Raw genomic sequence first — 23,797 nt, 5'->3', positions numbered from 1 at the left:
TGCACAAGGAAATTTGGATGAATGATTACTGCCATGTCAATCTAATGTTGCATGCCACCCCAATCTGTGAGTGGTGCAAGATTGCAGGGGTTCCAGGCTCGATTTTCATGGTTTGGTTTCCTAGGAATGAGGGACAGTGAATACTGCAGTGCCTTTATGATATATGGTTTATTTACACATACGGTATATACAACCTGAACTTACAATGGAGACATTCCCAGTATTACACTCCAAGAGGGTCCCTTGCGTCTCCCACAGCCACAGCTTTAGATCCCAGCGGAAATCAAGCATGGCTCTAGCTCTCAGCCACCCAGCCTTCAGCCTGCATCCAGCTTCTACCTCACACAACTCACCCTTGGCTTTTTTCTTTCTAACTAACTGACAGTTGAGAGAGGAGGCCCCCACCCATTGATTGTCTGGCATAGAGCTAATTCCTTGGTTACCTTAATGACCCATACTTAGGGGCCATTACCAAGAAACATGTCTGGCTACTCCAGCAATTGGATCCTTGTTGCATCTAGGAATTAGGAGGGACTCAGGCATATAGCCTGCCCTTGCATCTGATGATGATGATGATGATAATAATGATAATGATAATAATATACAACCTGCCTGTGTACAAATCAGAATAAATGCTCAATAAAGACTGACCATGTAAGCTTTCTGCAAGAAAATCAGGACAAATGCTAGTAAACAGGCTAGCTGGAGGAGACCCTGGTGCTCAGAGGCAGAATAAAAATTGGAAAAAGCTTTGATAGCCAATCTGGATGCTCTTGCCCAACCAACAGAGGCCCTCCTACAATGAAGTGACGTAGGGCAGTTTCACAATAATTGGTTCTATTTTTGAAGTTTTCTTGCTAATGTTTCGTTCGTGTTCTCAGAACATTGTTGAGGTGGCGGCAGTGCTTCCTTTTACAAGAGAGAGGTGCCAGGAGGACTCAGGCCTGCGTGGGAGCTTTGCCATCTGCCCTGGAAGGAAGCCATATGCTTCTTAGCTCTAAAGCAAAGATCACACATGCATTTTCAAGCGCTTTTGGAATTACTTGGGAATCTTCTCCAACTACAGTCAATGAGCATCTCCACCATTCACAGGTTATGCTTTCCCCACTTTCAATGTTACCCTGCCACACCATCCACTTTCCTAACCTGGAGGCTGCCCCCAAATGTGAACAGCTCTGTGCAACAATGGTTAATTCAGGATGTAAATATGTGCTTTAGAGGCGAAACTCCTTTTCACATATGACAGAGGGATACAGGGACAGTATAGCCTGGCCTAAAAAAATTGGGGAAGTGAAAACCAAGGAACTTAAAAGCACTTCTGCCCATAAAAGAGTAAGCCCCATAGAGTTTGACAGACCTTAATCCCAGGAATGTATGCACAGTGTGCAGAAGGGAACCCTTTTTCAGCTCAAGGCATTATTTTGCCTTTGGTGGTGGATCAAAAGTAAAAGTGGGCAGGGCAACACACATATGACTCTGACCTTTTTACCGTTGTTTACATTCCAACCAGGCAAAAACCAGATGTTTCTACACCTCCAACCAAGCAAGCAAGAGACATTATCACAGTTCAAGGGCACATTCAAACTAGCAAAAGCACTTGAGGAGGACCTGGAAAAGGGCTAGTTAAGAGAGGCTTGAGGAGAGGGGCATGGTCTGTGTAGAACCATCTCAAGGGCTGTATTTGGCCTCTGGTCCCCTCACGCTGGGCGTTTAAGATCAGCGCCTGAAATTCCTGGATATAAGGATCCAAAAGGGCAAGTTAATTGCATGTCTTTGCCACACAGATTTAATTATATTGATTTGGAAAGGGTGTGGTGCAGAGTTTAACAGGTCAGTAAATCCTGAATTACAGTATATCTGTATTGGCAAGTATATACACCCACTTGCTCACCTATGTCCCATTTAAAGCATACTTGAAGGCATACCAAGGGGTTGGTGAAATCAGCCCCTACCAGGGGCGCAGTCCATGGGGGTGGGCAGTCATAAAAAGCACCTATCAGATTATGGAGTGTATGACATATATGTGTGTGGCAACACACCATCACTGTCACAGCAAGATCAAACACAGGAAAATCTTCCGAACCTTCTTGCACTGTGGTAAAGTGACTTTTTCAGTTGGGGGGCACCAATATAGCTCCTTGCCAAGGGTCCTGAGCTACGCTGCTCTGAACATGCTGTAACTCATGACAGAATCTGTTTGTTCATGGCTTTCGTTTGCCAGATTAGCCTCACAAATAATGGATTCTGAACATTTCATTGTTTTAAATTGTTGCTTTGGCAATCTTGTGCCATTTCACAGCTATCTATCATTTCTGATTAGTATAAAGAGAGAGAAAATAACTTCCACAGCTAAACTATCACATCAAACAAGACTTTCTCCTACAGAAGAATCTGTTCGAGAATTTACTAGACTCTGTGTCAATAGCTCATCCATTCTGCTTTGATCCTCCTCTTCAGCAGTGATTCATGTTGTGTAAGTTCATTCTTCACTGTATGAATCTGAATTAATTTGAATTAACTGTAATTAAATTTACTACCACCTGCCACTTGTAAGATAAAGATGTGGAAAAAGACTGATCAATTGAAGTCAATGGCAAGCATCCACCGGCTTCCATAAAGGCAAGATTTTACCAGATTGCTTCATAAAGAAGGATTCCATTAGATGCTCTATTGGCACAACAAATCATACGTTATTATTTACAGAGAATTCCTGCATTGCAGGGGGTTGGACTAGCTGACCCTCTAGGTCCCTCCCAACACTAAAATTCTATCACAACTGGAATTTTGGGTTTGAGTGTGAGCTGCACAAAGCTGTGCACAAGAATTTTCTAAACACTTCACCTACATGTTAAAAAGATTATGGGGGAGAATATATCAGAATCCCATTAGTTTAGGAGTAATATAGGCATTTTAATTGTCTAGAGACTTTTCACGGTAACAATTTTAGCACTTGCAGTTATCATGGGAAGGTGCTATTCACATACAGTACAAGAGCATTTTGGTTTAATTTCCTTTTGTCTTTAACACCCTGAATCCAAGGGTCTTGCCTAATAACATAAGCCAAGGATTCTAGGGTGAAAATTTAAATAAATAGAGAGGCAAAAGTCAATCATAGGGCTGTTCACGTTATACTGAACACTGGTACAAACTGTCTCTATACACGTACAAGTGTTTGCGTGACAGAGTATACTGGATCATTTGTACTGCTCAGCCATTGCATTCGAAGGTGGATAAACTTATAGTTATCAAACATTACACATAATGTACTACTTTTTATGTACACAGGTGCATGGATTGTACACTTGTTGAATGTAACATGCGAACACCCCTCAAATATTGTGCCATAAAGTAAAACCAATGGTGTGGTGAGCAATAGCCATTGGTGATTATGCAACAAGTTGGATTCCTGTAGAAAGCATTTTTGCTATAGCATATTCTGCAAGAATGTACAGCAGGTAAAACAGGTCTTTCAAGAATCTGGGAAGGGACTAGTATTGATAGGAAATAATGCTTCTCAACAACTGCAATTATATCAAGAAAAGTTCTCTTTTGGCCTGATCAGTACATATATATTTTACAAACACCACCTGATATTCATAGAGCAGCCAGTACTTGTGCGGAGTCTCATATCTAGGGCCTTAGATACATGATTTACACCAACAGATTTTACAGTCTGATGTTTCCAGTGGAATCTTGCTTGACTTTTGAAGAACGAAAACTGCTGTGTTAAAAGAGCTGGAAAACCAACAGGATCCGAGTTGTCTTTTACCCAAGAACTTTCCAAAAGTAAGAGCTGTTTGACAGTGCAACAGACTCCCTCGGATGGTGGTGGACTCTCCTTTGTCGGAGGTTTGTAAGCAGAGCTTGGATGGCCATCTGTCATGGATGCTTCAGTTGAGATGCCTGCATTGCAGGGGGTTGGACCAGACGACCCTCAGAGTCTCTTTCAACTCTGCAATTCTATGAATGCAAGGAACAGAACGGAGTCCCTGACTGCCCTTCGTGAGGGCGGTGCGTGTCTGCTCCTAGACACCACCACCAATCCCTGGCCGCCCTGCCCACAATATGAGAAGAGGAAGTCACTAGGCAGGAGCAGTAAACAGGGGGTGAGCCAAACTTGCTAAGAAGTTGTCTTCTTAGCAACCCCCCACGGAGCCAGCGCTCAGCAAAAATAAAAAAACAAACCCTGCGTTTCTATGGTGACCCTATGGATTTAAATTTTTAGCTATCTCTCCTCTCCTCCCCAAATCACCCTTCTTGTCAAATAAACTCCGCCCGCCCGCCCCAGAATCCCACGATGCCCCCGCCCCGAGGAACGTGCAATAGGCGACTGTAAGCACCGACGCCTGGCGCTTCTGCGCCTGCTCCCAACGGCGCGCGCAGGTTCCTTAAGGCGGCCCCACCCTCCCTCGCTATTATAACCACCCGTAGAAAGGCCCCCTGACGCATGCGCAACTCCTCTTCTCGAGCAGGCGCGAGGCTCTTCCCTTTTGCCTATTCCGAGGAGGAGGAGGAGGAGGGTGGGAACCGGGTGACGTCAAGGCGCGGCAGCCATTACACGGAGGGGAGAGAGCCAGCGAGCTTCCGAGTAGTCTCCGCCGCCTCCGCCACATTGCTGCCGCTCCTCTCGCCGCCTCTGAGGGACGGATCCGGCCCTTCCTGCCTCTCTCTCTCCTTCCCTGCCCCTCCGCTCGTCGTCTCTTTCCCAGCGAGAGGCAGTGCAGTCTCTGTGCGGAGGGGGAGGAGGAGGAGGACGGCGGCGGGGGCTGGGCTGGGGCGGCGGGTGCCGGCGAGAGGCAGAAGAAGGGAGGAAGGGAGGAGGAAGCAGGGGAAAGAGCGGCGGCGGCGGCGGCTGGGCGAGCAGCGAGGATGGAGGAGAAGGTCTTCACCAAGGAGCTCGACCAGTGGGTGGAGCAGCTGAACGAGTGCAAGCAGCTCTCCGAGGGCCAGGTGAAGAGCCTCTGCGAGAAGGTGGGTAGCCAGCGGCGCCTCCGAGGGGGACGGGGGGAGGGGACCCTGCCGGGGGCGGCGGCAGAAGGGACGAGCGGAGGCGGGAAACCAAGGCCGCTGCTTGGAAAGGGAGGGAGGCCCTTGGGGTGCCGGGGGACGTTAACCCGGGAAGGGTGCTCGGGTGGAGGGAGGGAGCGAGGAGAGCGGGGGTGGGGGTCCTTCCTCGGAGGGAGAGAGGAGAGGCGAGGGAGGAAGGTCTGCTTAGGCAGCCTTTGGGGTGAGGAGCGAGATGGGGGGCAGGAGAAGCCCCCCAATCCCAGCGCAGGGTTTCCGCAATTGGCGCAAGAGGCACCGTCGCGGTGGAAGGGCCGGAAAGGCCGAAGACGGATGAGGATGGGGATCGTGAGGAGGGGGGAGTCCCACGGTGGATGAATAGCGGCTTCTGCCTTGAGCTGCTGCTAGTCGTGGGGACTCCGCTGAAGGGGGCAGGAAGGGCGGGTAGCGAGCGGGGTGTGTCCCTCGGGCAGGTGCAGTCTTTGGAGGGGAAAGGCCGCCGCCAGCGCTGCCTCCCCTCTCCAGCCTCCCACCCCTCTCCCGATCTGGAAGGGGGTATTTTGCCCCATGACCGGCCGAGAGGATCGGTCCCCCCCCCCCGGCAGCCCTGCGCCCCCTGTCGCATCGACCGCTTCTCTATCTAGTTCCTCCGCTCCTCCTTTTTTCCGCTGACTCTTAAAATGGCGCCTTTCGCTGAAAATACACAGTGCATTACTGTGCTGATAGAAACCCCCTTGTGCTTCTTAGCGGGCAAAGCTTTCTCTTTCTATGGGGGGCGGCAGCAAGATCCTGGCGAAAAGAAAATCTTGACGTCAATGTACTTTGCACAGGCACACTTTTTTGTTTGGGTCTCTCTTACCACCAAGCCTTGTTCTGTTGCTTTGCGTTAGGGAAGGGGAGATCTGGTCACTTGAACACTATCTGGGTGGTTAAGCATGAATGGGTAGCAGTTGGGAATAGTTAATAAGGAGAGAGGGGGAGAATAAGGGGGATAAAAGTGGCAAAGTATCCGATCTTTGTGTAGGGTAGCTTTGTATTGTTGCATGCAGTAATTGAATAATTATTGTCAGATTATTTCACCTTGGTACTTAAAAAAATTCAATGCTATATTTATCTTAATTCCATGGACATAATGAATTTTTTTATGGGGAAGGGATTGACAAACTTGCCTCAATGCAAGTATGTCAAATACTAAATGACATCCCATTAACCTGGCATGTTAAGATATGAAGGTTTGAATTTCCTAATATATTTCAGGTAAATTTTATTATTGGAAGTTTACATAATCAGGGTAGTTACTAGTACATTGGACTGACAAGCTTTCGTTAGAATTCTTAGAATTTATTTCTGCTTACTGTATTTTCTTGTGTGGCAGTTATGGCAGCCTGAGCACACTTAGTTGCAGGTTTCATTGGCATCTGTGTAAGGCACTTTTAAATGCCTCCGCTTGGGGTTGAGGTGTAAAACTGCTTGTAAAAGTATTGCTAATTAGCAACATGTTGAGCATGTGCCGTGTTGGCCAAGTTAACTATTGGGGTTCTTGTTTCTGAACAACTTAGCTGCTGTGGTAGCATATTGTGGCAATTCACTGCTGTTCAGACTGTAATGATTTGGGAAGCAGAATATATCATACAGTATGGCCTCATGTTGTTGTTGTTTAGTCGTTTAGTCGTGTCCGACTCTTCGTGACCCCATGGACCAGAGCACGCCAGGCACTTCTGTCTTCCGCTGCCTCCCGCAGTTTGGTCAAACTCATGCTGGTAGCTTCGAGAACACTAGCCAACAATCTCGTCCTCTGTCGTCCCCTTCTCCTTGTGCCCTCCATCTTTCCCAACATCAGGGTCTTTTCCAAGGAGTCTTCTCTTCTCATGAGGTGGCCAAAGTATTGGAGCCTCAGCTTGGCTTCATACTAATGTACAAAGACAAAAGTCCTGTGCTACTCTTCCTCTCCCCAGCTTCTGCCTGTTGAATTCAACCTTGTGCTGTCAGTTGCTGTTTACAGTGTGTGTCCATTTGTCCTGTGCAAAGTACCCAGAAGAATCATATGCCCATAGCTTCTGGTGTGTGTATTGTGAAATGCTAGTTTGTGGAGTCACTTATTTCTTCAGTCTGGGAAAATTGGATTTTTTTGTGGTCTTAACTGGTTTTGTTTCTAAAATGGCAAGCAAACTCTTCCTCTACATTCCAGGAGCTACCCAGTTTCCTACTGTATGTATATAACCTGGGGCAGTCTGAGGAGAGCAAGCAGTGACACAGAGCTGTACTAGACGTGGTAACTTGTGGGCGCAACATGCATTTAATTTGTAGATTGTAAATCCCTTCACTTTTTGTAGCATTTTCTGTTGCTGAGGTGGATGTGACTAGGGTGTGAGACAAAGAAGTTCTTGCAACTATACAGTAGTGTATAAACATGTCTTTACTGTGCTGAAATACAAGAAAATTGAAATGCATGGAAGTCTCATAGATGTTCTTCCTTCAAATGACTGGTGCCAATGTGAAAACATAAGTAATGGTTGAAAGAGTTGTCTTGGCATTTTTAGCTTTTCTTTTTATTACCCCTTGTTATCTGGAGTGCTTCTTAAAGTTAGTATCAAGGGAAGTTTGTTAACTGTGGCACTAGAAATATATTTCATGGTTGACAAGGCTTCTGGGGCAAAACTAGCTGTCAGCTTGTGAAAAGTACAGAAATAAAATCTTTTCCCTCTGGTTTACCCTAGCCCCCCCCATAAATAAGCCACTTTAATTTCTCCCAAACAAATAAGGAATATTCATTGGTGAACCCAAGTGAGAGCACTAATAAAATTTGTGTGTGTCCTCCAGCCACCAATTTCCTCCCTCCAAGCAGAGCATTGCATTCTGTCTTCCGCATCTTTTCCTTTTCCAATTAGCATTTAATATTATGTGATGGCAGGGAGAGCATGCCCAGTGCTCATGGGGCTATTTTTTTAGGTTGTCCCCTTAATTTTGGGGGCTATTTCTGAAAACCTCTGTGCCTGACTTTTTTCATACCTTCCTTTTGTGGTCCCATTTCTGTTATCCTGTTTGTGTAAGCCACCTGAGTTTGTTATTAGTGGGGAATGATTTCTCTGTTTAAGTGAAATGTGTATGGCCACACAGCTTCTAAGGAACATAGTTTGGCACCTATCAATTGTCGAAAATTCAGTTGGTCTGGAAGGTAGGCTTCTCAATAAACAGGTTTGTTTGGTGGAAAGCAAACATTTAGGGAGAAGTGCTTTATTATGATCATTTAGAAATACATTTCTTATTGTTAGGTAAGAGTGTGCTTGAAACATTTTTTATTCTGCAGAGAGAAGAAAAGATCACTTTCAGTATAATCAGCATATATTGCAGTCAAGGCAAAGAATAACAGATGGGTGTAGGAGGAATCACCTTTAGTGTAAAGAACAGTCAGAAATCTAAGGCAAAGTCCTTAAGAGGTGAGTCTAGATAAGTAACTGGGGTGTTTTGAGGTAATGAGATTAAATTTGCCCTGTTATCTGGTTTTGCCTGTTGGACTCTTAAAGAAATGACAGCAGGAAATATCACCCACTGACACAGATATCGGAAATATACAAAAATACTTCTTCTACATGCTGCTCCTTCCTATTTGATAGGTTGATAGCAAGAGAAACCAACCCGCCTTCCCCAAGCTTCTTGCTTTTCACCTATCTCCAAAGCTGTAGCTGGTCCTAATTGCCTTTTTAGTTCAAGTACTTCAGTAATAGAAAAGCAATCAAGAACTGGACCTAAAACTCAGAACTAATTTGAATGCTAATAGGAACCTGCTGGAAAGGAGTTTATAATACAGTATCCTCATAAGAATTAATGAAGCTTTTTGACCATTGTTTTAAGCTAGCAAGTTCCACTTCATTTGGTCTGCAGACTATAAACATAAAATACAGCATAGGGTTATCAATGCAACAGTAGCAGAACAGCAGCATACATGCACACAAACTATATCTTTTAAGAGAATATAACAAAATTAACAATCAGAAATAGTTAAAAATGCAGACATTTTGAATGCCTCTAATAATTTTGGGCTGGTTTTGATGGCTACAGCAGAGAACCTGGCTCTGTTTTCTGTGATGTTGGGTTGGAGGCTGGCATTAAAGTTGAAAGATTGACTTTATCTGAAAGAGAAAGTATTGGGGAGGTAAATTTGGATCTTGTTATCCTGCATAATTTTTTAGGAACACAATTCAACTGATTTACTTTTGCAGGCGCAAGCTCTCATCCAGCCTGGCAGAAGATAGGGTAATGAATAGCCAGTGGTAAAAACTTTGTTATTTAACCAGTTTTAGCAACAATCAAAACCTTTTCCTTGTGACCTCGTTGTGAGAAGTGCAATAGGCTGCATCCTAAGAACTGTATCCATGTTGACTCATGTTATATTACCCCAAGGTCCTATCCTAGTTAACAATCTAGTGGCTAAACTATAGCTTCTGGTCAGTGTTCAGAGGTAGCTCCATGCATAGCACTTTAACAATCTGAGCCCCTCCCCCCAAGCATGGATAACTGTCTAGGGGAGTGGTTTTCAACCAGTGTGCTGTGGCATCCTGGGGTGCCTTGAATGATGGTCAGGGGTGCCGTGGGCAACACAGGCCTCTGTCCCTCTTTCCTCCCTCCCTCCTTCTCTGATGCCCTCTTGCATGTTTGCTTCTCAAAGGCTTGTGACGGCTATTTGTTGCAGCAGCCCTGGCTACAAGCTCCCTAGGTGAATGGTGCCACTGGGGCTGGACAGAAGGTGCTTCCCAGGCCCCTGTGGGGCATTGTGAGGAGGCACGTCTCTTTGGGGCAGGGTGGGCAGTACACAAGACCAGGAGCGGCAGCAGCGGCTGCCCGGAGGACTCCCAAGAAGAGGGGAGAGGAGAGGAGGCTGAGAGAACACTCTACAAGGGAGGGTGTTTGGAAAGGGGTAAGGGGCTGCCGGTTCTGGGCTGCTGAGGCTACTGAGCTCCTCAGGGGTGCGAGGAAAGAATGTAGTTGGCCAAGGGAGCTGTGGACCCAAAAAGGTTGAAAACCTCTGGTCAAGGCCAATCTAGGATTGGCCACAGCAGGTGTATCAGCCTTGGCTTGATAAAAAATGCTGTGTGTCACAAAAGCTACTTGGGCCTCCAATGACAAAGCTGGATCTAGGAGCACTCCAGACAGCAAGCCTGATCCATAATGGGCGTGTAATGATGTCTAGAACTGATTAGACTCTCCTGAGCAGAGAAGCTATGTACCCACAGCACCTCTATTTTGTTAGGATCAAGTTTCTATTTATGTGCACTCATCTAGCTATCACCATCTTACTGGTTCAACATTTCAGTGCCTCACCTAACAATGATAAAAATGAGAAGTAGAGTTGGATGTCATTGACATACTGGTGAACCCTTGGATGACTTCTTTCAGCATTTCATGTAAATGTTGAAAAGCATTGGAGATGTGATGGAATCTTGTATAAATTATATGATGGTAAGCAGTTGTTGTCAAAGAGTAGATCAATTACAGCTGTAGAAAAACCATCAAAGATAAAGACAGCTGCCTTGAGGGATATGGTACCGAATGCGGTTCAAGAAAATTCTTAAAAGAGAAATAATTTGCTTTTTGTTTTAAAAAATATGGTCTGAAGATGCATGAGGCTACCAGCTTGCTGAAGCTAAGCAGGCCTAAGTCTTCTAGGGTGTACCCAGTGCTAGAAACTGAGATATGAAAGCTAGGAGCTAAATGGCACCTTAAACCTAGGTTATGGACGCAACAACAGAATGTCTAGGCGTGCTTTTTTATAACAAGAATACAAAGTTGATAGATGTGGTTTAGAAAATATATGTAGGGCCTCTCTTCTCTCTTCCCTCTCCTTTAGTTTTTAGAGAAGTTAACATTAGAGATGAGACTACTGGAAGTGGCAGAAACAACATTTCTGATCTGATCGTGGAGCTCCCAGGCTTTTAACAAACGTTACAAAAGGATAATTCATCAATCTTGAGAGTTCCATAGTTGGTATGATAGCATAGAGATAACTTTTGCTTGGTAACCAGTGTGAAATACTGATTTCTATACTCAACCAGGACAGGTCCCCAAGTAATGTTTGATGTTGGGAAACACTAAAATGCAAGCTAAAGTTCCTAAAAATACTCTGAATTATCCTCATCCCTCTGAGAATAAATATGCTAAACTTCTGTTTAGCAGGAAAGGTATGTTTGACTTTGAAGGAGTGCCTGCCTTCAAGAAGATAAGTTCTTTTTCACTCTTCTTTTCAATATTGGTGACCAATATTAATATTTCCACTAATGCTAAAAGACACACACACTTGGTAGGAGATATGATTGGAGAACAGGGCCATTCCTGCAGATTGTTGTTCAACCCCCAGTATGATCTCAGGAAAATATTAAATGTATTGACAGGGTTTTCCTCATTGTTCACCTTTCTTGAACCCATATAAATGGTTCATGGGAGGTGTGTATGAGAAAATAGACAACAGGGTGTAAGTGAAGTGTCCCCAGGGAGTAGAGAGACAGATTTGGTGGCTGCAGGACTTGTTTGCATCACAGGTGCTGTATTTAATTCAGTGAATTCAGTATTTAATTCAGAGATCCTGACCAACAAGCACTTCAGAATATCCACCCAAGTTAAGGTCATGCAGGAGTCCACAGTTGAGTCACTAAGTGAATTGGCTCAAGGCCGTTGGACTGTAGGAAGGCTTTTCTTTAAAATGGAAGAAAATTATTCATGATTCAGATCTTGTTATGGACGTGGCAGCTTTGGAAAACAGTATGTCCTGGGCTATTGCATGTAAAAGATTATTTAGAAATAGATTGATGCAGGTGGCTCAGTACCATATCCTCTGGGTCATTCCATATCAAGTGATCCAACTTTTTTTTAACCTCATGTCATCCAATTTTCTTAATATTTTGTACACTTATTGAATGATCAAAACTAAGTTTAAATCTAAAATTTTCATTATTTATCTCATCCTGTTTGTGAGTTATAAGGGTTTGAAATTTCCAAAATGACAATTTTGGCCTTGCCAGACTACACATAAACCTTAAAAGCTCAGTCCAGAATTGAGATACATCAAAACCAAAAACATCAATCTTTTCAGAACTTCATGGGCTTTAATACAATATATCACATGATGGACTTACTTTAAAATTTCAATTACAAAATTGAAAATTTTAAAAAGTGAATAAAAAATGATTTAAAATTTCCAAAAATTTGTATTGGCTATTTAATATTTCTAAGAGCTACCTGCAAAATTTCATCTTGGGATCTCAGTGGGATCACATAAAACAATATTGTACATTCACCTCTGCCTCTCTTAGCTGTTGGAAAAGATTTGAGACCTTCATGCAGCATTTAAAATTAATTATCGTATATTAAATGTAAATACCCTTTTAGCATGTTAAATTGGATCTCAGTTGATTTAGGCCACAACAAGATTTTCTGGAAAAAATTCAATTCAGAATATTCTAGGAAACTCATCACTGAGTGGATTTGTCTAATGAGGTAGAGACATTGTTACTGCATGAAGCCTGGAATTTGAATAGTCAGGACTGGAGGAATCCCAGTCCATTATGGCAAGTGAATATCTGCTGCTTGAACACTTCTTTCTTTGTCCCAACATTGTTCTTTTGGCCCAGGTCTAACAGGAGGTTATAAAAATTATTGCGGTTTCAACCTTTTGTGACACTGTCACCAGCAGTGGCACAGAAGTTGTAGGCTATTCCCTTCAAAAAAATTGAGCCTGATATGTGCCATGATGGTTAGGGTGGTACAGGGAGGTTTGGTGGTGGCACTTGTACAACTGGGAGAAAATAAATAGTAGTGATTCTCTGGTTGATGAGCCTGAGTGTGCTTTGGAGCTTAGTGTGTCATCTAGTACCTTTGAGTACTACCACTCATTCTGCCTTTTGACCCAAAGCAATACAATGTTTAGAGAGAGAAGCCAAGTAAAACTTGAGCTCTGGATGTGTATTTCATTGATGGAGTTTCTTTTAACAAGGTGCTGGAAAGCATGTCAGCCTGAACAACTCTTACATTACAATTTTCTGGATAGCTTCTGGGCAGATAAATCATTTATGATATTTACTGCATACCCATTTTCACATGGTAAAAATGCTACAAGAAGGCAATACTTTCAGTGCCACTTCCCCCCCCCCCCGAAGTGGGAATATAGCACTAGGAACATAGGGAGCTTCCTTTTATACTGAATCAGACTGTTGGTCCATGTAGTGCAGCATTAAAGGTAAAGGGACCCCTGACTGTTAGGTCCAGTCGCAGACGACTCTGGGGTTGCGGTGCTCATCTTGCTTTACTGGCCGAGGGAGCCGGCGTACAGCTTCCGGGTCATGTGGCCAGCATGACTAAGCCGTTTCTGGCTAACCAGAGTAGCGAACCAGAGGTAGCGCACGGAAACGCCGTTTACCTCCCACCTATTTATCTACTTGCACTATGATGTGCTAGGTTGGCAGGAGCTGGGACCAAGCAACAGGAGCTCACCCCATTGCGGGGATTTGAACCGACAACCTTCTGATCGGCAAGCCCTAGGCTGTGTGGTTTAACCCACAAAACTAGGTAATATGAATTAAGTAATTAGATAGAACAGTAATGTTTATCTGCTGATGTATAAAAGAACAAGTACCAAAGATCATTAGTTTGTCAACAAGTATTTTCAGTACAGTACAGTGGTACCTCGGGTTACATACGCTTCAGGTTACAGACGCTTCAGGTTACAGATTCCACTAACCCAGAAATAGTACCTCGGGTTAAGAACTTGGCTTCAGGATGTGAACAGAAATCGTGCAGTGGCTGCAGCGGGAGACCTCATTATAGCTAAAGTGGTGCTTTAGGTTTCAAACAGTTTCAGGTTAAGAACAGACCTCCAGAACCTAACCCGAGGTTCCACTGTATAGGATTGTGGTAAGGTGTTTAATCATATTATACTATTGGGTAGTCTGTTAGGGGCCTGGCTTCTATCAAAATATGACTAATTAGGATCATTGAGGATGTTGTAACCTTTTGTGGTCAAATTAAGGCTTTTCTGCAACTTGAGGCCCAGAAAGTTAGGGTTCCCAGAAGATTGCTGCTTCGCCTTAACCCAGCAATTTATTCTGGGTAAAGTGCATGCTTGGAGCTCCCCCATCTGGAATTGTTTCCTCATTTATTTCACTGGAGATTGCTGTCCTAAAAATAATTCCCTTATACAGTACATGGAACATAAGATCTGGTTGCAAGTTTATTCCTAGGTACACTGGCTGCATTGGTTTTTTAAAGAATTGGATGAACCATTGTTAATGGAGTTCCCTTCATGAAATCCTGTATCTTCTTAAAAGAAAAAAATCTATGTCAGCTATGATTTCATGATTTTAAAGTACGGTGGTACCTTGGGTTACAAACACTTTGGGTTACAAACTCTGCTAACCCGGAAGTAGTACCTCGCGTTGAGAACTTTGCGCCAGGATGAGAACGCAAATCGCGCGCTGGCAGTGGGAGGCGTTCTAGTTAAGAACGGTTTCGGGTTAAGATTGGACCTCTGGAACAAATTAGGTTCGTAACCCGAGGTACCACTGTATTGCTTATATTAATTGTGCTGCAGTAGTATGGTTGACCAGGGTTTCTATTGTGGTGATCTAAGCACAAGATAGAAACAACCATACAAATGAGCCAGCTGCAAGTGGAACTCTTCTTTGCATGCAGAGGAGTTTTCTTTGTCGATTTGGTTAAGAGAAACGTATTGCATTGCATTTTAGCACACTGATAAATATCTAAGACGGGGACCACCACCCATAAAATTAACACTTACTGTTTTAGACTATGCATCAAAAATCACTGATCTGGTGCTTGCCAACACCACCCACATACACACCACACCCACATATCCTAGACATGGATCCTTGTGGAACCATCTTTGATATGTACGTAGTATGACAGCAAAACCACTTACAAATCATATAATACTTCACTGTACACAGAGGCGTTGTAGTTTTGAGGGGGTCCTTTAAAATTAAGAATTCACAAGGGTCTGTATTGTGCCATGGAAGGTCTGGAAAGCACCAGCTCCATTAAAAAAATGGTTTAGCCAATGGAAACAGGATCTATGATTTGGTGGTGAACATTAAAAAAAAAGGCAATTTCAAGAGGATCTGTTGCTAGATCCAACCTGTCTGTGTATTCTGTCCGGTACTCATTTTCTCTTTTATGTGACCCCCTGACTGCTCCATTTTCTCCTCTCTTGCAATCTCTGTTATGTCCCCTTCTTCTGCTCTACTGCTCCACTTTCTATTAAACTGCCTGTCTGAGCCATGTGTTCCTGACACCTGGGGACCCAGATCTAAGAATTTCATTCCTGAAGTTGGGTCACTTAATTCAGGAGAACTTGCTTCCAGGAATGTGTGTCTCAAATGTATTACCTGGCACTTATATTTGTAACTAAAGAAAGGTGAGCAGGTGGAATGATTTAAAATAAATGAACAAGTATTATTTCTGCAAATTCATGTAAAGCTGTTTTTTTCTGCTGCAGGCTAAAGAAATCTTGACAAAAGAATCAAACGTGCAAGAAGTACGGTGTCCAGTCACAGTTTGTGGAGATGTCCATGGACAATTTCATGATCTCATGGAACTTTTCAGAATTGGAGGAAAATCACCAGACACAAATTACTTATTTATGGGGGATTATGTTGACAGGGGATATTACTCTGTTGAAACCGTAACACTTCTGGTAGCTCTCAAGGTAATATTTTAAAATGAATGTTGCTATTGAAATATACAATGCCTGTATAGTCTGAATTGCTGTAAGACTTACAGTACTAATGAACATTATAATGACTGAGTCATTGGGGTTGGAGGTTCTACACTAATGAAAAAATGATGTTGGAGGCAACACAATTGTATTGCCCAATGGGTTGCTTTAGAGATCTGTTCAAACTTCCAGTGTTTTGGGGTCTGTATCTCCATCAGAAATGGATAGAGAAGTTCATTCCAGACCTGAAAAAGAATCTATCTCCAAGTTTAACTTTGGGATTTATCCTGCAAAAATATACTATACCACAGAAAATATACCACAAAATTAAATATGTTTTATTAAAATATGATGTCTGTATTAAGATGTTTTTGAGTGGCTGGGGCAACCTATTTGGATGGGCAGGGTACAAATATGATGATGATGATGATGATGATGATAATATTTCCATAAGTTAAGGCTTACTTCTGCCCATAGAAATGCTGGAGAAGTACATACTTGGTTTAGTCACAGTAGCTGTCTTGTTTTATAGGTCCGTTATCGTGAACGCATCACTATTCTTCGAGGGAACCATGAAAGCAGACAGATCACACAAGTATATGGCTTCTATGATGAATGTTTAAGGAAATATGGAAATGCAAATGTCTGGAAATACTTCACAGACCTTTTTGACTATCTTCCTCTAACTGCCTTGGTGGACGGACAGGTATGTTGAAAATACTGATGTGTTCCTAATATTAATAGAGAAGGAAGGCGGAGTAGAAGATCTGTTACCTTTTTATCAGATTTTCTTCCTAGAGAAACTATCTGTAACTTTGAAAAACACTTGTAGCTATAGTATTTGGATCTAATTCATGTCCCAACAAATGAATTTATTTTTCAGATTTTCTGTCTACATGGAGGTCTTTCCCCATCTATAGATACACTGGATCACATCAGAGCACTTGATCGTCTGCAAGAAGTTCCACATGAGGTAACTATAATTTGTGTTACAATTTCTGTGCTGTGTTAGTGTGTGAAATCATACTAATGCCCAATTCCTCTTCTGCATTATAAGGGAGTCTGTTGTTAAAGTAAACCTTATTTTTCCACATGACCTCTAACTCCAAAAAGGTTTGCACTGCTTGTCCTGTTCCCTTATCCAAACAATAAAACTACAAACAGCACTTAAATGTTAGTTAAAAGGTGGAAATTTGTTTGCTAATTACAAATGACACCTCTCCAAGTAGCTTGTTCTTCAACTTAAGAGAAGGCAAACTAGGGGTCCACATAACTTTTAAAAGCTGGGTGGACCATCTTTTGCACCGAATAATATCTGCACCACCAATTCTGTGTTCAGATGCTGCAGAGTATAATCTTGTTTTTGCCTAGCACTGATGTCAGTTTGGGAACATAGTGTTGAGCATGCTTCTTTCCCCCACAGAGCTTAGTGCTGGTGGTTTGGGGAACAAATAAATTGGTTCAAAGTACCATGTTAATGTAGTCATTCAGCTACTGTTCAAACATTTTTTCTTAAAAATTTGGTACTGTATTAGCCCTCTCCAGGTTTTTTTTTGGGGCTATGTAATGATGCTGAGATGTTTCCTAGGGTCCAATGTGTGATTTGCTGTGGTCAGACCCAGATGATCGTGGCGGTTGGGGCATTTCTCCTCGAGGTGCTGGTTATACTTTTGGACAAGATATTTCAGAAACCTTCAACCATGCTAATGGCCTTACACTGGTCTCAAGAGCTCATCAGTTGGTAATGGAGGTAAGCCCCAGACTTTTTATGTTGTTTCCTTTCTTGAGGTGAAAATCTCCCTGCATAACCAGATAGCTTTGACATACAAATAAAGGCATGTTAAGCCTGTGGTGGCAAAGTAACTTGTATATCTCATCCTTTTGTTAAAAAATGAGCTTGCGGGATAGACTTGAAGGCATAATTATTGCCATGAAAATGGCTTGTGATTCTGTTATTCCACTGTAAGTGACTCCTGTCACCTAGACCTGTATTTTACTGTGTCATTCCATGACAAATTACTGTAGTACAAATATTTAAACTCTGACACTAGGATTTTATATACTAAATATTTTTCAGGAGGCGGTGTGGGGTAAGAAGTTATGCCATCTACTGACTGACCTCTTTTATTTCTTCATATTCAACCCTAAGGGCTTTCTATCTCTACAGATGGACAGCTAAGGCTGACATTGATCAATTTCATTAGGAAGAAGCCGTTGTTGATTGGTATTGCTGCTTTATTATATGTAGAAGCTTCCAGTTTTAATTCCTGTTAACTCTAGTTAAAAAGGTATTTGATAGAATGATTGGGAAGGCCTGAGATCCTGGAGAGCAGCTTCTTTAAAGCAGATAACAATGGGTTAGATCAGTTTATATGATTTATATAGGAAGTTCCTATGTTGTCAGTTCTTACATGAATGGCTAAAAGTGGTAATTTAGAGTAATAAATTGTTTATCTTACTCTGATGCTCTGTCCACTATAGGTTACTACCCTCCCCGTAGAGAGGCATGTTACAATTATGTGCATCTGTGTGCTTTTTCCCCCCTCCTCAGGGTTACAATTGGTGTCACGATCGGAATGTAGTAACCATTTTCAGTGCTCCAAATTATTGCTACCGGTGTGGTAACCAAGCTGCAATCATGGAACTTGATGATACTCTAAAATATTCATTGTAAGTCCTTAAAGATTTTCCTATGAGAACTAACAAAACATGTCATTTATAATTCTAGTTAGAATGCTGTTCATAAATTGCCTTATCTGGCTGTTTGAAGATGAGTAAAGTTGACAAATCTTACCTGATTGTATACTTGGAAAAATGTGGATGGTTGTGGAATACTGGAATACTGTTAGTGGACTTAGAATTTGCTTTACTATATAACTGTAACTGCTAATTTGTAGTAATAATTTATAATAATAATAATAATACAACATTATTTATACCCCACCCATCTGGCTGGGTTTCCCCAGCCACTCTGGGTGACTCCTAGCAGATTAAAAACAGAATAAAACATCAGATATTAAAAACTTCCCTAAACAGGCTTCTGATAGAGTATAAAACTAACCTTATGGGTAACAAATTGTAATACTGGGCACCTGATGCTGCTGCTGCTTCTTATATTTTTTATTATTATTAAATTATTACTACTTGCTCTTCACCCTAAAGTCCCAATGATTCAGGAAGTTGCTTTGGGAGTTTAGTAATAGCCTCGCTTGGTTTCAGTTTTGGGGGAAGTAAAGCTGAATTCCTCTATTTAAAATGGTATTTGAAGAGATGTTTGCTTTTGTTCTTTGCAACAGTATGCATTCTCTAATTTATCCTTAAGATGCAGCAAGACTTTCTTTTGAGCAAAGGATCTATATGCTTATCACTGTCACCTTCCTTAGCCCATAAGACAGTAGGGTGGGCTGCATACATTTCTAATTGAACTCCTAGATGAATGGCAGGCTCTTCCTCTATAATTTCATCTTTCTGCAGTCTATATCAAGGTTTAGCTCTGGAAATTGCAATGCTTCTGAAGTTTGTCTATTAAATTTATATCTTGCTGTTCCTCCCAAAGGAGCACAGTTAAATATTCAAGTGCTATGTCAGTTTTACACAGATCCTCCATTTGGAGGAAGAGCTTGGTAGAATATAACTACAAGTTAATACTGACGGATATTACATGCATTCTAGAGATGGCTGATGTCTTCTACATCTAGAAGTGTAAAGAAAAAACAGCCACAATCTTGATTGCAGAATGAATTGGAATAATGTAGAGAATTTAAAAGCTATGGCTGATATCTAATGTTATCCCTGAGTAGTCAAACAGAATTCTGTGGATGATTTCAGTGGGTCTGCTGTGTTTTAGCTGGATATCACAAACCACATAAATACTGATTAAAAGTATTGGGTTTTTTTCAGTTTGCAGTTTGATCCAGCACCACGCAGAGGTGAACCACATGTTACTCGTCGCACCCCAGACTACTTCCTGTAACGAGATTTTACACTTGTACAGTATTGCCATGAACCATGTGTTGACCTAAAGGATATGGGAAGAGCAACAGTAACTCCAAAATGTCAGAAAACATTTAACATTGAAACCTGTTTTCACATGGACCAAAAGATGTGCCATATTGAAATACAAAGCCTCTTGTCTGTCAGCGACTGTGACCACTTTAGAATGAACCAGTTCATTGCATGCTGAAGCAACACTGTTGGTCAAGAAACCAGTTTCTGGCATAGCTCTACTTGTAGTTACTTTTGCTTTCTCTGGGAGACTGCAAATATTAAGATGTAGACATTTAACACCTTGTGAAAACAATTAACTTTCCATTTAGCTATAGCTTTCCAGCATGACTGTAGATAAGGATAGCAAACTATCATTGAAGCTTAATGAACATTTTAAATAAGTACCAAGACCGATTTTCTTATTTGTGTTCTGATTTTTTTTCCAGGGAAAACTGTTTAATTTAATTGTATGGTTGTTTTGTCTGCACTTGGTTCCCCCACATTCTTCCCTCACACTTCCCTCTATATAATGTCCCATGTACTTGTCCATCATAGTGAGTTATTTTGAACAGAACAGGTTTTTTTCTGTAAGATGTTGCTGCAGAAGAGTGTTGCAGCATTTTTTCATAATAAACTTGTGAACTAATAATGGAAGATAGTTGACTTTTAAATATATTGCAGGTTCATACCATGTTGTGTTTAATAAAAAGTAGCTTTTATGTCTCTTTGAACCTATGCAGAATCCAGATTATGCTGAATGAAGTCAGGAGCAATGTACTGGGAGTCGATGTTCAGATCATAAATTCACTTAAATTTTCTCAGAGAGCAAGTGCATGTTAAAAGAGGTCCTACATTTTGATAGCAATATGGCTTTGAGTTGTTATTCACCTATTAGCATTTTTTCACTTTATTTATTAAATAACGTTTATAAAATTGTCATTTTAACAGAAAGACTGTCTAATATTTCATTCTAGCCCTTTCAGTTGAAAGAAACTTCTAGGATTACTAACTTGCATTTAAGCCTTGTTTTGAACAGGCTGTAGATGATGTCCAACGAAGTCATATTTGGAGTATAACCATTGAAATAAGTAGACTTAAATTCATTGATTTCAATGAGTCTGCTCTATGACTAGCATTGGATATCACACTACAGTCTTAAATGACCATAATATATTCTCAGTACTGATCTTGTTGAAATCTACTTTGTAAGCAAAAGAATAGCAGTAGCCTTGACTATGCCTACTGTTATGCAGTCAGTAAGAGGAAAGAGAGAAATTGAAACTTGTAAAATGAAGGCCAGGGTGTCATTCAGTATAGCCCTCAGTCACTTTTGTCTCTATGTAGCTGCACTTCATGCACTGTAGTAATTCTCATTTCTTTGAGGTTGGAGGTGAGGAACAAGTTCATAATATTAAGGACTGAATACTGCATTATGTCAGTGGATTAAATTTATTTCCTGATCTTACCATAGTCCAAGCACTTGAGCAATTTGGGTTCCATACAGCACATGGGTTTCAAAGGGGAAAATGTTTCCATTCTTTACTAAGATGGAAGTTTAATTCTTGCTAAAACATTAGTATTGCACATTAGTTGTGAGTAACGGTGAAACTTCCTGAGACTATCCTAGTATAACATGGGGAGAGCAGCAACTCCAGTACAGTGGTACCTTGCTTCTTGAATTGCTTGGCTCCCAAACAAATTGGAACCTGAATGCCGCAAACCCGGAAGTAAGCGTTCCGGTTTTTTGGAACCCAAACATCCAGTGTGGTTTCTGCTTGACTGCAGGAAGCTCCTGCAGCCAATCAGAAGCCGGGCCTTGATTTTCTGACGGTTTCGGGAGTCAAACGGACTCCCGGAACGGATTAAGTTTGAGAACCAATGTACCAATGTATTCCATTTGAAGCACATCTAACTGGCTTCTCCCACTGAAATTGCCCACAGTGATTTTGCAGTCCTGTGTTCTGAACAAAATGGTTGGGCAAGCTGTCAGCTGAAGGTCCTGTGTGTGGCGATTATGGGGTCAGGGCCTCATGTGAATCACACAAACAAGAGTCTGTTTGTTACTTTGTTCCTATGCTGTATTTATCATGTCTTGAGTTTCCAGGTGGTGGTGGTTGTTGTAATTAAGTTTTTATACCTTATTCTGAGGATCGCAGTGCATTTACAATATAAAAACACAGGTTTTTTTAAAATCACAAAAATAAATAATATACTAACAAAAACAATACCCCCACAGTATTATTAGAAATGCAGCTCAGATTCTCACGATTATATCAAGCAACAGCTGCATTGCTGCTCCCCCCTCTTTTTTTTGGTGCAGATGGGAAGGAGGCTATTTGTAAAAAAAACAAAACTACTGTAATTGCATGGTTAAGGAACAGAAGTCCACAAAACAGCTGCAAAATATCAGTCCTGCAGGCTTATTATAAAAACTTTTGGCTTGGTATTTAATAGCAACATACTTGGTTTATAATAATAAATCTCAGCATACTTGGATTGCTATAGAAGAGTATGAATTGTGGCTTCAGTACACAAGAAAATATCTTGTATATATTAAAAGGTAACCAATTTGATGTTAATTTTGCTGTAAAGTACTGAGCTGAGTTATCCAAAAGCAGCTCTTCATTTTCTTAATTCCAAGGAGTGGGATTTCCTTGGAAAAACAGCCCTTACTATTGTTAATTGCTTGCTTCAGCTAAAGCTGCTATAAGGTTTGAACACAAAGGGGACTCAACAAGTTTTCAGGTGTATTTTTATTACAGTCATCTTTTTGTGTGTGTACATACAATAGACAGGAGGACTGTGTGTATGGAATGTACTGCTGATCACAAAGACAGAAGAAAGTTAGAAACAAGCAAAAATGTCTATATGATAATCAGTTATGTGTGTATAAACTCAATGAATATCTTGTCTATGAACAGCAAATTCATTCTCTTGTGGATCCTTATATAGACAAAATGATACCATGCAAGAGAGGAATTGGCAGCCTTGAGGGAACACCAAGGTTTCAGAAGTGCAACCTCCCCCCCCCCCCAAAAAAACACACACACACACCTGAAACAGCACACTGAAGACCGTTTTCCCTGTGGCCATGGAATGCTGACTGATGGTAGTGGGGAATAGAATGGAATCTCTTGGAAGAGGCCATAGCTGGCTAGCTAGAAGCCTGAACAGGAGCATACCACATTGAAGTGTTTTGTTGCATTTTCCCCTTGTATGCCTTGAAAATGAGACTTGGGGTAAGGTTGAGGCTTGCCAAGGTAGTAGACATGTATACTACTACTACTAGGAATAATAATTTTTTATTTATTCCCTGCCCAGTGTGCTGTTAAAAGTAACTATCAAGAATTAAATCCAATCCCCAGTGGTCAGTTTGCCCACTACTGTACTTTCATTTTGGACTAACAATTTACATAATTTTGAGAACAGCAGAGGCTTATTAATTTTAAATGTCCATACATGGATCTGTGTTTTTAATTCACCCTTAGCAGAGTTAAAATGTCGTTGTAGAAATCCCCATTTTAAAATACTCAGAAGAGAAGCTTCAGGAGGCAATACTGCTTGTTCAGGACGTAATATTTACAGATGGGAGTGGCATGTGGAAATATTTTTTTCCTGGAAGTCCTCAAATTAATAGAGCTTGTTCTCTGTTATGTGATTTTACTTTGGATTGCACAGCTGAATGTTTCATGCTGGAAACTGGCCCTTCCCTGGCAACTCCATAGATGCTCTACTATATTGTAAACAGCATCCTGCCTGCACAGTGGTGGAGATACCTATAGGATGCCAGGAAACGGGACCTGAACAAGGAAGTGCTCTCCCTTGCAGTCGTTTCCAGCAGCTGGTATTCAGAAGCATGCAGGCTTTAACTGGAGGCAGAACATAGCCTGATCCAGAACATAATGACAAGCCATGATAGCTGTTATGAAGGCTTTCTCTTTCAAATAAAAGTGAGCAGTCAACCATACTTTGTAGGTTGGCCCAAAAGGAAATGGGATCACTCTTACGCACAAATATGCCTTCGTCGTATACTATGCAACTAAATTTAGGGCGACTTGGCTTTTAAGTAAAACACAGCGCTGCGAG

General features: G+C 41.7%; 1 protein-coding gene across 2 annotated transcripts; it reads left to right on the top strand.

Moving 5' to 3' along the window:
* The first annotated feature begins 4,531 nt into the window (after positions 1-4,531).
* On the top strand, positions 4,532-20,360 carry PPP2CA (protein phosphatase 2 catalytic subunit alpha). 2 transcript variants are annotated; one of them, XM_080997270.1, is made up of 8 exons: positions 4,823-4,971; positions 8,312-8,441; positions 15,506-15,715; positions 16,257-16,430; positions 16,608-16,697; positions 17,313-17,474; positions 18,276-18,394; positions 19,625-20,360. In XM_080997270.1, the coding sequence occupies exons 3-8, from the start codon at positions 15,599-15,601 to the stop codon at positions 19,695-19,697; spliced, it is 735 nt and encodes a 244-aa protein (XP_080853396.1). In that variant the 5' UTR covers positions 4,823-4,971; positions 8,312-8,441; positions 15,506-15,598; the 3' UTR covers positions 19,698-20,360. The 2 variants fall into 2 exon arrangements, with proteins under 2 accessions (XP_080853395.1, XP_080853396.1); XM_080997269.1 differs by lacking the exon at positions 8,312-8,441 and having other exon boundaries at positions 4,532-4,971.
* The last annotated feature ends 3,437 nt before the right edge of the window (positions 20,361-23,797 follow it).

The sequence above is a fragment of the Podarcis pityusensis genome, assembly GCF_964106645.2.
Source record: "Podarcis pityusensis genome assembly, chromosome: 2".
In the NCBI taxonomy this organism is placed as follows: domain Eukaryota; kingdom Metazoa; phylum Chordata; class Lepidosauria; order Squamata; family Lacertidae; genus Podarcis; species Podarcis pityusensis.
The sequence above is the reverse complement of the archived record's forward strand: the minus strand, read 5'-3'. Positions and strand labels throughout refer to the sequence as shown.

Coding starts and splice junctions, on each gene's coding strand:
- PPP2CA (XM_080997269.1), top strand. CDS start 4,870: ATGGAGGAGAAGGTCTTCACCAAGGAGCTCGACCAGTGGGTGGAGCAG. Junction 17,475..18,275: donor CTCATCAGTTGGTAATGGAG/GTAAGCCCCAGA, acceptor CCCCCTCCTCAG/GGTTACAATTGGTGTCACGA. Junction 18,395..19,624: donor GATACTCTAAAATATTCATT/GTAAGTCCTTAA, acceptor GGTTTTTTTCAG/TTTGCAGTTTGATCCAGCAC.